The sequence below is a fragment of the Alligator mississippiensis genome, chromosome 2, assembly GCF_030867095.1.
Source record: "Alligator mississippiensis isolate rAllMis1 chromosome 2, rAllMis1, whole genome shotgun sequence".
NCBI lineage: Eukaryota > Metazoa > Chordata > Crocodylia > Alligatoridae > Alligator > Alligator mississippiensis.
Genome location: NC_081825.1, coordinates 283,457,402 through 283,472,739, shown reverse-complemented (window position 1 = coordinate 283,472,739; position 15,338 = coordinate 283,457,402). Strand labels below are relative to the sequence as shown.

The 15,338-nt window shown below is 41.7% G+C and overlaps 1 protein-coding gene across 5 annotated transcripts in view; it reads left to right on the top strand.

The window, feature by feature from the left end:
* The window catches only part of BEGAIN (brain enriched guanylate kinase associated), a 277,663-nt gene that overhangs the window by 74,769 nt on the left and 187,556 nt on the right, over positions 1-15,338 (top strand). For all 5 annotated transcript variants that reach the window (XM_019481582.2, XM_019481584.2, XM_059723228.1 and 2 more), the window contains exon 2: positions 4,295-4,323. In XM_019481582.2, coding sequence (XP_019337127.1) covers positions 4,310-4,323 — 14 coding nt within the window. In that variant the 5' untranslated portion in view covers positions 4,295-4,309. The remainder of the gene's footprint in view (positions 1-4,294; positions 4,324-15,338) is intronic.

Here is a 15,338-nt window from a genome sequence, read left to right as displayed (position 1 = left end):
GAGGCCCAGGTGCCCCAGTCTCTCCTCATAGGGCTTGGCCTGCAAGCCCTTAACCATACGAGTGGCCCTTATCTGGACCCTCTCCAGGTTATCCACATCTCTCTTGAAGTGTGGCGCCCAAAACTGCACGCAGTACTCCAACTGCGGTCTGACCAGTGCCCGATAGAGGGGAAGTATCACCTCCTTGGATCTGTTCGTCATGCATCTGCTGATGCACGATAAAGTGCCATTAGCTTTTCTGATGGCTTCATCACACTGATGACTCATGTTCATCTTGGAGTCCACTAGGACTCCAAGATCCCTTTCCACTTCTGTTGAACTTCATAATTGAAGTTATGAACATATGTATAAAATATTGCAATCCTCTAATCTAAATTACATTTCATTTTCATACTGGTAATTGTAACAGAAATATTGTGGTAGCCTCCAAAGGTCACCAAACAGCATTCTCCCTGTGGTTCTCACCTGATATTGTGCGCACACAATGCTTCAGCAGTTCACAATCTAATTTGCAATTAGCCTAATAAATATTTGGTACTTCTTCTGTTGCCTTCAAACTGAGGATATCAGAATGTATCACAAACAGTCTCAGATTATGTGCTAATGGCACTTCTGTAAAGTACAGTTATTTGGTCTAATTATCCCCATTTTACAGACAGGGAACCTGAGACCCCTCTATGTAAATAACAACAGATGGGTGATCTTTTTTTTAATAATGTATTTCCAAAAAAAATGTGATCTCAATCAGATGGAAATTATGTGAAGTTAGATCAAAGTCACTGAGAAGTTTTGGCCAGAAAAAAAAAATTGGGGTACATTCATGGTCCTTCTGCCACAAGTCTTAGGGTAGAGACAGAAATTACACATAAGCCAGTATAAATAATTAGAACCCGGTTCAAATCTGTAACACAACAGAAGTTCAATGCACATAAACTGCTTTCAAAATGACCAAAACCAGTTTAAGATCAACCTGGATAGACTTAACTGATTTAGGTTAAATCAGCTCATTGAACTTCTGTGCCAGATCCCCTCGAGATTCAAGTTAACTCAGTCCCCCAACATCACAGGATGCTTTGCACCTCCACAACCACCCCCCTCCCCTGCCTCACAGAGTGGGTAGGCTAGCCTTAGACCACGCTGTCTGCTCTGGTGGAGCAGGGAGGTGTGTTCTAGCATCCCGCTGGCTTCTGGCCTGAGCCACTGCAGGCCTGTGGCTGTGTTTCCGGAATCAAAGTGAATGTCTGTTCACTTGCTTATTAATTCAATCTACACAGTTTAGACTAACCTGTGAAGACTGAACTGATTCAGCCTTGGGCTTTTTGACTGTCTATACTTAGCTTTACTCAACAGTTCAGATGTCAGAGCGTTCATACAGGTTGTGGGAGACCTGGGTTCAGCTCCCCTTTTGCTTAAAGGGCTTTGATCCCACCTTCTCCTATCTCCCAAGAGAGTCCCACAATGCTATAGGCATTCAGACATGGAGGTGCTCATAATAAAATACTGGACTAGCGATACAGCAGAAGAATGGCTATCTATCTGGGTGCTTAGGACACTTATCCGTGTGGTAAGATACCTAGATTCCATTGTTGTTTCTAAGTGGAACATTATCTACAGGAGGGCCCAAGAGCATCCCATTGAGGAATACCTAACGTTATCGTATTACATGGTGACTAAGACTTTTGCTTGGGAGGCAGGAGATATAGATTTAAATCCCCTTGATTAAAAGGGAGACTTGAACTCAGTTCTCTTGTATCCTGCACAAGTGCTCTAATACCTATGCTATTATATAACAAGAGAAGTAAAAATAGCACTTATACCACCTGCCCAGAAAAAACCTTATGATTCACAAAGAGTGAGGTGCACAATGGGCTTGGGCTTTTTTTGTTTTGGGGTTTATTATTTGTTTTTGCTTTAAAGAGAAGCTGAAATAAAAACCACTGGTTGAATCAAAGAACTTCTTTAATTTTTTGATTCAGCAGTCAAACAAAAAAATAAAAAGTTATTTGCACAGCCCTCTGAGTGACTCACCCACTTCCAAACATTAGATCAATAGCCCGGCAGAAAAAAAGAGGTTAGAAGTCCTGCATTTCAATTATACAAAACTGCCCTCATCCCAATTCCGCAAATGCAGCAGAAAACAAAGCACTGTACAAGTGTCTAGTTCAATCATTTCCCCCCCTGTGCCACTAGAAACCACCAGCATAATAGAAACAATGAACTAAGTCCCATGTGGTATTCAATCTTCTTGAGTGACCCCTGCAGTTCACACTCACAGCCACACTGAATAGCTCAGAAGGGAGCTGTGTCCACCCTTCCTTAACTGGAGGGAGCAACATCATTAGGCAGGGTCTTTGAGGATAACCGCAGGGGAAGTCAAGTGATAAAACCAGTGATATCTCAGAGGACCTGCCCCCCATGCCATTCCAGACCTCATAAACCCCCCCATCAGTTACAATTTTATACCACTGCTATGAAGTATCATTTATTCAAAAGGCAAAAGGTAGTATTATAAATGAAATATAAAGGTATGACTAAAGAAAACCAAGCCTAGATCCCAAGGTAATTTCTTAAATCTCAGAAACCTAGGATTTACCATTGACAACCCTGGGCTTTCAGAAAACGTGCTGTGACTGCATAACATGCACTACACCTATTACTGTGGAGCTAAAAACAGCTTTTCCAACTGCTGGCATCTTGTGTACCAAGTAATATTCACAAGAATGAATCACTGGATTCTCTATGATTCCTTATGTGTGTCATTAGATATCATCATGCATACATGGGCATGATGAATGACTTCATCTACTGTGCACATCTAAAGTAAATGAACAGAAGGAAAATAGGTAACATAATGAGTAACCAAGAATTTGCCATTTGGGATGTTTTATTGGGCAATCTGACATATAAATCCTGCTGCCTAATTGTGACATTTACATTTCTATAAAATTAATCTTTAAATTGTATCTATGTGATATTTAATACCACTGTAGGCTTTAATCCATACTGTTTAAAACACTAATGATTAATAGGTAATGCTTTTAGTGTGAAATTTTGCCAGGCTGGAATTAATCTTAAAATCTAGGGACTGAATTGCTCTGAGGTTTCTTCTTCTACTTACAATAAACAAGATCCAAGGGGGGCAATGAGGTTCTGTTCTAGTAGTACAGTAACTGGAGGCAAAACAGACATAGAGCAGCTACATGGGAGAAGGTTGAATGAGCAAGTGATCATGAGAAGGGTTAACAATATTCAAAGCTACTAGTATCATAAAAGGAAATAAAGGACATAAAGGAATTTATAGTGCAAATGTGGTAAGGAATTAATGTAATTATACTCTATTGGAGTAGTCAGCATGAATCAAATCTTAGATTCAGGGCGGTAGTTATAAGAAACAGGAATCAAGGAGTTAATGCAGTTCTTTGCAATAACTATGATAAGCAGACAGCAAAGGGTTAATGGTGTTCCATGCTACAGCCACGGTAAACAGGAATCACAGATCTGATGGTGCGAAACAGGGTTCAAATTAGACTTTGACTCTTGGGGGGGTCTGCAAAAAAAAAATGGGCTGCCCATCATGATGCCCTAATAAAATCAGAGACCCCTTCCAGGTAATGATTTCCAAATCTTACAGGGGGCTCTTGTCTCTTAGGGGGGGGTCAGCCCTCCCCTCCCCCTCTACCCCCCAGCTCCCCTGTAATTCAAACCCTGGTGCTAAACAATAAAGCTTGGTAAGCAGGAATGAAAGTGTTAATGAAAAGGAGACAATAACTGAGCTGCTAATTGTAAAGACAGCATATTACTTGCACAAACTAATTTGATTACCCAAAACTCCTGCTGAGGATGCTATGCTTGCGTCCATTCTAGCTGTTAAAATCTGTGACACATTATGAGTTAAACTCAAATTACCATGAGATTCAGACACTTCAGTTTTACAACCAGCAGAATGCTTCCATGGTGCTCATGATGCACAGGGCAGCACTGTATTTCAACTTTTTCTGTGAAATCCAATAGGCATACTAACCTGTTACTTGCTTTTTTTCATTTTCTGCCTCAGCGCTACAACTGAGTCATTCTGTTGCCCATGGCTCCTCGGTATACAGTGTTCCTGCAGCGTGCTGCATTATTTCTGAGTTAATCTGTCAATGTTATTTTCTGCTAATGCAGATGTGGGGTTCGCTTACCGTCGCTTTGTAGACACTTGTCGAAAACCATTTGGAAAACCTAAACTATGCATAAATCTGCAGAGTGAATCTTTTCCTTCATTCACTTGCTCCTATTATTTGATTTCTTGTAGGCCTCTGCGGCAGAAATGGAGAAAATAAGGTAAGTCAGACAGTTTATTTACATCTCATTATAGGCAAGAAATATTCTAGTGTCTAATAGGTGATACAGAGTCTCGAAAATATTTTGCTTTATAAGATCAGTGTAAAATTTCAGATTGCACAATAATGCAACAGAAGAGCAATGTTCTAGAGACAATAGAAAATGAATGTGGTAATGCTAGTAAATCTGTTTTGCAGACATGTTAATTCAGAAGGGAAATTCTACACACAAACGTGTTTTCATCACCAGATGCAGAGTATATTTGATTATATAAATGTTGTAGTCACTTGTCCATTTTCGGCAAGAGCATGCCAGCCTGTTTTAATGAGAAAGGTGGATCAATAATTCATGAAAAAGCTAAAGAACATATAGGCTTGACTTCAAAGCATCTAATTACTGTGGTTTGTTTCAATGTGATGCTGTAGTATTGGTGTTCGTTTTCTGTTTTATATTTCTGAACTTGACAGATAAATCTGTCTCTCCATGTTTAAAATGTTGTCAGACTGAACCTGTTTCTCAGCACATCTCCTTGCTTTAAGCAGAGATAGCTTTTATAAACGTAAGTTTCCCATCTCATGTCCGAATGTAAGTCTGCTTTGAGGGCTATTGCTTTTGTGCGTGTTGCAAAGGAAATTTAAAAAAAAAGCAAGAATTGTAGCCATTTTTTATTAAGACAGTCTGCTAAATACAATAGCTTGTATAAGGAAATGCTGAACTCTTGATTATCTGCAGAATATTTTACGAGGCTTTTATCTCCAGAAATAGCTAAAGGACTCTTGTTCCTTTTCACTGAACAAGTCCAGATTTCTCTGGCAAGACTCTATTGAGACATGAGAATTAACACATAAAGCACAACTTTTTTGATTCATTAACTTTTAAAGGAACTGCTAAGTTTGTTAAGGAGATACAGGGAAGTTGCAGAACTCTGGGAATAGCTCTGAAAAGGTGGTAGTGCGCAGTTGTAAAAGAACAGAGATTTGAAACTAGCACTTGAAGAATTCTGGGCAGGAAGCACACCACGCTACTTGAGTTTTAGTTGGAAAAGTGCGGGAAGGATTAACTCTTACAGCAGACTTGGTCTAGATGCATGTTGTGAAAGTTCCTGGTATCATATACTGACAAAGGTAGCTTTGGTGTTACAACTCTAGACTGCGTGCAGTCACACAAGAGTCAAGGGCTGTACATGTTCAGCCTGGTAAGGAACTCTTGTACAATGTACTGTGGTTATTGATGGGCGCAGTTTGTTAAAAATGGGATATATCATAAGTTTTGCCTGAGTCACCACTGAGTAAGCACCTCAGGATTTGGCCCACTATTACACAAAACTTTTAGACTGTTTTGGAACAGGCATAAGCACCCATACCCAGATTTTGATATACAAATCGGTCAATGGTGCAAGGAGATGAGCATTTATGTGCTCATCTGTGTGCACAGTCAGGCACGTGGACAAACATGACTTCAGAGCATGTTTTGGCCTCTACTTTTAACAAACATGGTTCTTGCTCTAGGCAGCAACAGGCTATGGAGACCAAGAGATGAATGAAGTTCAGAAAGACGTTCAAAATGAGAGCAAAGGGAGAGGAGAACTCCACTTCTGTAGTTCTAGGGCTCTGCAGCTGTCTTGTATTTACAGCTCCCAAACCAATGAATTTGGAAGGAGTACTGTGACTGAGACAGCCCCGTGTCACACACCTGTAGACTGATTCCACCCCATTGAAGGAATGAGTGTTTTGCCATTGACTTCCAGAAAAGGGTCAGTCTGTCTCACCATCCTGATACTTAAGCATTTTGTTTATGCTTTTCTGTATATAAAAATTCTCCATAGCAGTGTTTGTTCACATCCCACTCTCATCTCAAAGAGGCTCAGGGGCAGAACAATAGGGCAGGACAGAAAGATTCTAGCAGAGCAAGGCAGGGAAGTTGTACTGCTGCAGCCTAAACACTGCCTGCCTCATGCAAGTGGTAATTGTCTCTCACTCTCACATGAACTGGACTCACCGGTAGCAATTTAGAAAATGGAAACAGACTGTCACTGTACTGATATAGAAATGCACAAGCCTGTGAGATCTGGCACTGGAAAAGTCATGCATATATGCAAAGGACCTTAAGGTCAGTGCCCTTGATTTCAGTGGGTCTGCGAGGTGGTACTGCTTGTGTAGTGAGGTTTATTTTACAGCTGGCAGATGGAAAAACGTATGATGGAAGGAGTCACTGCTATACTGCACCCTGTATATTCTCTGCTTCCTCTCCTACCAGCTTCTGCCCCACTCTCTGAGTGGCAAACAGGGAGAGGTGTCATACCTCAGCAGGAGGAAGAGATTGCTGGCCACATGGAAAGAGCACAAAGCATGCCAGATACTAGAGTGAGGCAAGGCTAGCGAGGAAACCAAGGCGTTCAGATATCGTGGAGAGTGGGATTTTGTTAGAAGTAGGGTAAAGGAGTCACATCTAAGACTTGTGAAAGAAAGGGAAAGTAAGGAGTGCAGCAGAGAATGAAATGAGATCATCTGTTGGGCCATCAAAAGAGAGTTAGGAGATATATTTATTTGGGCTTCATCTCACCAGTTGAAACCCTGGATGAGAATTCAGTGCTCTAATAAGAGTTAAATAGCTTCAGACTTGCATTCTGCTGTGCATTTCAAAGTGCAAAACCTGAACCTTATGAAGTATCAAGAATAGCTGCATAGAATCACACTCACAGTAACTGATCCCAAAATGTCAGCCCCAGAAGCCCATAAAGCCAAGTATCTGAAATTTTTAAACTTGTTTTCTTTTAGAAGTCTTACTATATGTGAGCAAGCCCAATGCATCTGAAGATCCCACAAGGGAGAGTGCAGCAGGTCCTAGAAGAGAAAGATAGCTCAAGTTCCTGTAGTGTTGACCCATGGATCCACCCTATTTTTGAATTAAAGCTGTATTCCAGTGGACCTCAACCTTTTAGTGCTTTTAGTGACAGCTTGGGTGCCTGTGACCTGGCTGCATCACAGGCCACCACTCCCTTCTGGTAGTGGAGCAGGGAGGGAGAGAGGTGGGGGAAGAAAGTGGCTACCAATGTCAGAGGCAAGGCTGCAGGGGAAGAGAAAAAGAAAATAGAACAGGGAGGGCTGCAGAGGGGATCAGCGACATGGTGCAGGGCAGGGCAGGGCAGATGACACTCCAGGCTGAGCCACTTGCTGCCAATCCCCCTATGCCAAGGACTGAATCCAGGCATTTTGGGGGCCAGATCTGGTCTGTGGGCCGTAAGTTGAGCACTACTGCTGTATTCTATTCAGCTCGCACAAAAGCTGAGCACTGTTGTTCTGTGCTGCTACATAAAACCCACCTTGCTGTGTGGTAGACAATGTTATGTTTCTCTGGCTCAGTGTGCTCAGAAACTGATGCTCACATCACCTCGCTCAGTAAATACCACTTGCCGAGCAAGGAGCTGCGGTGACCTGCAGTGTTCTATTCTGTCCTCGTCATCACGATTCCAGCCTTAGGGTGGATGTGGTTAACAGGAAGAGGGGGTTAAAAAACTGCCAAAATGTAGTTAGTTGTGTGGAGAACTTCCTTCGGAAGTGCAAACATGCTATTATGCTCTAAAATGTCAGCTAGAAAAATGATTGCTGAAATGAAATCTTCCCACTGTGAATAATTCTTAGCAGTACATGGGGGTATTTACAACATCTGGGAAGTACCAATAGATTAGGCAGGAAGTAAGGCTAACTACTAATCACAAATCTCTTGGGGATCTGCATTTACGTAGGTTGGTTGTGTACGCTTATACAGACACTTTAAACATTAATTACCACTGACTACAACCTTTTAAGCACAGTTTTTGGATTCAGTGCTCTACCATGTCTATAAACAAAGCCGAGCTTTTCAGCCCTATGGTATACAATTGAAAATAAGTTTTAAAATGTGTGTGGTCTGGTCTGTTAGCTTCTTACCACTGTAGTTTCTAAGAGTGACACACCAAGTAGGCTTTCCATGTAGTAAACTGACTTTATCACATATTGTATGTTGGGGCAACACACAACATATGCCACAAACCCCACACATAGTAAATCATGTAAATCCAGGATAATGCTACCTCTTGAAAAATGCAACAGAAGAGCAACTACCTGGGAAAGTTACTACATATAAGGTGTGTCTACATGACACCGTACAGCAACATTGCTATGGAGCTGTGCTTTAGTACTTCCTTTGGCAAGTACTAAAGCATGGTGCAGTATGGGTGGTTACTGTGCCATGAGCACAGCGCACAGTTAGATTTTGCTGCTATATCACTGTAGCGGCACACTACAACCGGGGAGCACACTGTTATAGCAACACAGCTGGTGATCACATATAGATCCATGTGATCGCTACGTGTCTGTAGCGCGCTGTACAGCGATGCAGCACTTTGCTACATCACCATGGGGCGATGTGTAGATGCACTCATAGTGTGTCATGTGTCTGTTCCTCCAGTTGATTCATCACAGAAAAGCCTTTTGCTGAATGTGGCTCTTGGCCATACAACAATTTAGTGCTTTGATATTACCTACTGTGGGCAGTCACCTTAGGAGAGCTGGTCATGTTTCTGCTCCTTACTAGGAATACATTTACCAAAGAGTAAAACCCAAGGTAAAATTGCACCATAGTAATTGCCATGTGTCCACACCCCAAGTGCTATGTTTTCAAGGGGGCCTATCCAATTCCATACATGATCTGCATGCCTCAAGCTATACAGACACATATTTTATGTGCATCCAAAATGTGACTACATAAAAGATTGTTCATGCACATTTAGAGATCATTTTTTTATACACAGTAAAGCCACAGATTAGATTTCTTTTGGGTACTCTTGGCAAAACTATAACAGATTCACTGTGTGACATTCTTTTCTTCAATGTACCTCTTTTAAAATAAAAAGGTAATAATAATCTCCTGCCTTGCACAGGATACAGTTGTAACACTAAGTTTTTAAAGTCTTTTCAAATTTTTAAATGAAGGATCATCCAGCAACAAATTATTTTATCTTTTTTTCAACTTCAGAAGCCAGATTCCAATACCATGGATAGTGTCTTTTTCCAGACTCCACATACTGCTCTGTTGTAAATGGCAATCCAGAACCCTTAAGAATCAATCATCCTAGATTCAAACAATCCAGAAACGCAATAAATTGTGTGGTCCCATGTGATAGGTTTAAATAGATAACTACCCTCAGCAATGCCAGTTTTTCATCTCAGTTTCCCATATGTGGTAAAATTAGTTCATAAATATGTTTGTTTAATCACGGTGCATAAAAAATAACTATGTGGCTCTCTACTGTTTTTAAGTTCTTTTTTGTACTTTAAAAGCTATAAAAATAGCACTTTCTAGATCATCATTCATTGGAGCTGCTTTCCGTAGTTTACCACCATGACTGAGCAGTCTCACAAACATTCTGCAAGGGAACCAGATATTATTGTTAATTAAAAGATGACGAAAATTAGATGAACTGTCTTGCCTACAGTCTTGGCTACACACATAGAGTCAGTGGCAGAGTCAGCAATAGAAACAAAGGATACAGAGTGCTCATCATGTTGGGCTTTTTTATGGGGTTCTTCGGTTTAATCTGGAAAAAGTAATATATTTGCTTATTTATTAATGGGTTTTTAAAAGCTTTACGAGCACCCACAGTCTGGGTGCCCTACTGCTGTCATTTAGTAAAATGTTCTTTATTGTAGATTAGTGACATTTGGGATATATAAATGTCCTCTAGCTTTGGCAACCTTCCTACTGCTTGTTACAGATAAAGCTCAATGCACATGCTAAGGAAGACAATTGTCTTGCCCTCCGTTGTGCCCAAGGGTTTCCCCCCTTTTTTGCAAGAATTTCCTGACAGGCATCTCCAACAGTTGTAGCAATAGTGAGCTCAGTTTGGTGGCAACCTTTCCCATTCGCAGCTGTGATTCCAGCATAGCTGAACAGGCCTATGCTAGTTTTCATTTAGCTGGCACGGGTAAATGAAAATGCAGCCATGTGAACTACAGCAAGTGCTAACAACCCTAGCACGTACCCAGCAGGCCAGCATAACCCACACTGAAATCCAAGCCACTACTACTTCACTACTATAATTTTCCATGCTAGCTAGATTTGGCATGGTGCAGGCATGTCTATTTATGCTGCAGTCACACCTCTAATTGCCATGTAGACATACTGTCATTTCAGACTGTCAGTACAAGACTATACTGCTCCATTTTCTCAGCCACCTCCTGTACCTAATCCTCAAAAAGACCTCATTGAGAGAGAACTGGTTACTCTGGGAAAGGCTAGCAGAGATGAGGAACAGAAAGCTTTCTGTGGCTCCCCTGCCACTTGTGCAGTTTCTGAGCTGGAGTAGCGGCCTGTGGTCAGAGACGTAGAACAATCCAAAGTAATAAGAACATACAACTGAAAGGGACCTCTGTAATCAATTTGTTGCCCTGCTCTTGCAGGTAACCACACGTATAATCTCATTCACAAACCTCTAGGTAAGCATAAAGTAAGTAAAAGTGTCCAGCCAACAGGAAACCTGACAGTAAGAACAGGTTGGATGACATTAGATTCAGCAGGGAAGGGTGGCCAGAGGGGAGGACTGAACTAAAGCAAAGCAGTGGACTTTCAGGGATGATAGTAGAAGATGAACAATGTGAAAAGCTGAGTCCTGGAATAAGATATTAGGGAAGGTATTGGGCCCAGCTAGGTCTAGACTTGCATGCAATGTATTGAAATAAAGAGGTGGGAAGAGACAAGTATACTTCCAAGCTATATTTTTACTTGAGTTAGTGAAAAAGAAAACTTGAGAGAACTGAGTGTCTCTCTTTGAAGTCTCTTCTACCAGTTCTATAGCTAATGAAAAGGCAGGGTAGTATTTTCAGGAATGTTTTTACTAGAAAATGTATCCATTTCCATCAGTATGGGAAAATGCTGTCTCTGCTAATTATTGTTATAGCATTTATATTGCAGATAGTGCCTGACCCTAGGTTTGACCACATCGTCTGTTAGTGCTGTGTTTGAAGGGGGATGATAAATGTATATGAACACCCAAACCAGTCTAGACTGTCCAGAAGTTTTAGAATTTTACAAATTTCAATCAGCAGCAGAAACAACTGCAGATACAAGCAGCCAGAAATTCATATGGTTTTAACAAAGTGAGAAAAAAGCTTCCAGACTAAGGCCTCAATCAATTTAAAGGCAGTAACAGTTCAGTTTGCTAACAGAAGGTGGTTCGCTTTGTAGTAAAAGCAACTACCTCTTGATTATTTGCCTCACACAAGTTGACATGCAGAGGGAATGTACTGTCTCGGATACTTGATTACCGGCTTTTGCAAATTGCAAACTTAGCCGTTGCTGGAAAGGCTGAGGCAATCTAATTTGCCAATCATTCTTTGATTTGCTCCCATGGAATTTAAAAAGATATTAAAATAAAAGTGATGTACATCCAGGCTTGATTGTTTTTAAAAACATTGAAAGGTGTTTGGAATACATCAAACCACTGGTTTTCAGAGAGGGGAGAGGGTGAGAAATATCTAAAGGGACTTGAATCTGTTTAATATTATGATGGAGATCCTAAGGCCAAATAAGTATGAAGCACAGAGCACAGCTGAGTATTCCAAATAAAGATAGAAACTGGCTTCCAAGCATGCAAGAAAAACAACTAATTTTTGTAGCTTGTACAAACCGTAAGTCCTCTGATAAAGACAGCCCTTTTGATTCCCCTGCATATATGTGACCATAGTGCTGCTTATGTGAACTGCACAACACTTTGTCCATTAGATGCTTGTGTTCTTCAATTGCTCTGAAAAATGGAAACCCTTTCTTTCTGCAAGTCCCTTCATGGCATCTCATGAAGTAGACTGTTGCCTATGAACTTCCATGCCTGTTTGAACTAGTTAGTCCCTAAGGGTGCATCCAGATGAGCATGCACGTGTGTTTCCCCATGGACAAATAGCTGCAGCACATAGTTGTGCCATTAGTATTTGTCCCTGGGAAATGTTCCTACAGGAATGCTATGGTGCACGGCAAATTGCCCCAGGTGGAGCCACCTGGGCTGGGCCCATTAGCCTTACCCAGGGTCCTGGGGGCCTCCTGGGGCTGCGGTGGTGGTAATCCAGGTGCACAGTGCCTGACCCGGAGCATGGCTCTGGCTGGCTCCAGTTTCAGTTGATGCACGCTGCAGCCATGTGCACCATGTCACTTTTTTTGGAACATTTTATTTTAGATACTGGGATTTCCCAGTATTTAATTTTCACTCTTTACTGCAAATAAGCAGCGCAGGGAACCTTTTGATGTACACTGTCATTTGAGGCATTTTGTGGTGCCTCAACAGCCTTCTGAAGCACTGCAAAGCATATGTACGCGCTCATCTCGATGCACCCTAAAGTGCCACCCTGCCCTACCTTCTGTCTGAAAATAAAGAGATCCCAAATTTTCCATCTTGTTTAGTAGTACTTACACAGTCACAATACACAAGTTCAGGTGTGGGAATGCTTGAAGAAAGCTACAAATGTCCTTCATTTTGGATCAACATATACTGAGGGCTCAGATACATGATGCATTTTCAGTCATGTAACTTACAGCTGTTTTGTACACCCATATAAGTTACCTCAGGATTTGGAGTGGATGGACAAGCGTTTATCATGGGCTAGATGCATGCAGTTGACAGTATTATAATGGATCATTAGTAAGGGGTAGCAGAGCAAGGAACAGATTCTTTTCCTTATGCAAACCAATGCCTCAGGATGGAAGCAAAGAGATGATTCCTATCCTGGTGTAACTGATACTGGTATAATTTTACCTTTGATATTTTTTCCAAGATAATTCTACACCAGATAAGGTAAAATTACCCCACTATAAGGATTAGTGTTGCCTGTCTTGTTACACAAGTATACATGCTGATTCCATAGATGTAAGTGCCTTTTGTCTAGGCCTCGACTCTCTCTCACATCAGGAAATTCCTATAGAAATCTTTGCAAGGACTCATAGGAAAGTGTCTTGGGAAAGAAAGCCTGGAGAAATCTGGGTTCTTATTGCACTTGCTGATAGTTCCATTGACAGATCTGTAGCTGAGCAAGAGTCAGTGTATGTCAGATTTGTGGAAAATGGATCTTGCACTCTCTGAAATAGAAGACGTGCGACTTGGGATGGCTAATCGATTAGATAGGCGCAGCAGTAACAACTGCTTTAGGAGTATGGGGGCAGTAGAGTTTACATGAGAACTGACTGACCTGAATTTAAATGGTGTGGCAGTAATTAGAGGCTCCTCAAATGGTAGACAAGCCAGCTTGGACAAGACACTGAAGTTATTTCCTCAAACAATTTCAGCTTCCTGTAATAATTGCAGAAGGATTATTCCTACATTTAAAGGTTTGGATTTCTTTTGGAAGACATTTTCAAATAGCAAGGACTTTGTATAGATATGTGTGACTGACTGAGGTATAAAATGTTTTGTAGTCACATTGAAGGATTCTCTAATGACCTGAAATGGAACTAATAACAAGACATTTTCATGGATAGAGGCACAGCAAGTATCGAGTACCAAGCAGCAGCCCTAGCAGACTAGGTCTGCACAGGTCTATAATGAGTCTTGATTTCAAAGTAAATGAATATAGCCCATAATATTATTAGAGTAGGAAGATTTTTAATTTAATGCAAAATAAATTACACACACTCCGTTTGGAGTCTCAGCCTCAGGTTGCTAGCAGCAATGGCATTTTAATTTTATATTTTGATTTATATTGATGTGTGGGCAATTAAACATGAAAGACCAAGAAAGAGCAAGATATGCTGAAAGCAGGAGAATAAAGGAGGAAAGAAAAAAGAAAACCCTGTCATAATACTCAAAAACAGAGTAACCAGAACGCAGAGCCACAACAACAATGATATTTAAGCTAAGTTACCTGGGAGAATGAAAGCACAGCTCAGTCACCTTTTTCTCTCTGAAAACCGCATTCAAAGGCCTGCTCTCTATGTCTGTAAAGTGTGTGAACCCATGATTCTCAGCCAGGGTGCTATGACCCCCTGGTGGGCCTTTAAGGGTGTTGTGAGGTGCCACTCAATATAAGCACAATGTACAAACACCAACACCGATTCACAAGATAAACCAAGAGATTTCAAACAGGAAACCATTCAGGCCAGAAAACACTCAGACTGTTGTGGTCTTTTTGAGCTCTTTGCAATGGAAGAATTGCTCTATTATTTTTTGAAAGTCAAAAAACCAAGTGATGGCTAAGAGCTGGCATTTTCTGAGGAGCAGGGTTTGAATTACACTTTGACACTGCAAAAAAAAATTGGACTGCCCATCGCGATGCCCTAATAAAACTGGAGACACACCCCACCGGTTATGATATTCAAATCTTACAGGGGGCTCTCGTCTCTTATGGGGGGATCAGCTCCCCCAAGCTTCCCCGTAATTCGTACCCTGCTGAAGAGTGCCCGCAGTGGTGTAACTAGGGCCCCTGACAGATGTTAAAGTAAATGCACAACGGGATCTGATGTGCGATCCCAAAATTGCACTTCCTGATATGGCACACGTGCATGGCAGGAGGTGTGATTGTGGGATCATTTTTGGCAGAAACCGTGAAAAATGTCTGTTTCTGCAATTTTGTGCAGAAACACCAGGAAAAAAAACTTACTGAAAATAAAATGCTAGCACTCCAGTGGAAGCCAGTATCCACAGCAGCTTGGCTTTGCACCCTGCTGGGGTGGGGGGAAAGGCACCAGCACCAAGGGGAGCAGCCAAGATGGCAGCCTCTCCCTCCACCCCTGATTGGCTAAGAGGGCTGCCTTTCATGCAGCCTCCCCCATCTCCACCAATCAGCAGCAAGGGGTGGGGCTGTATGACAGGCAGCCCCCTCTGCCAGTCAGCCAGTCATGTCTTAAGTGTAACATCTGTCAGGGGCCTAGGGCAGAGAGACCAGGGCAACCACCACAGACAGCAATTTTGGGGAGGGACTAAAAAAAAATACAGCTGCTGCTGGCAGCTGCATGATTGCAATCTTGTTTGTGGCAGCAGCACTGGGAGTTGCCCT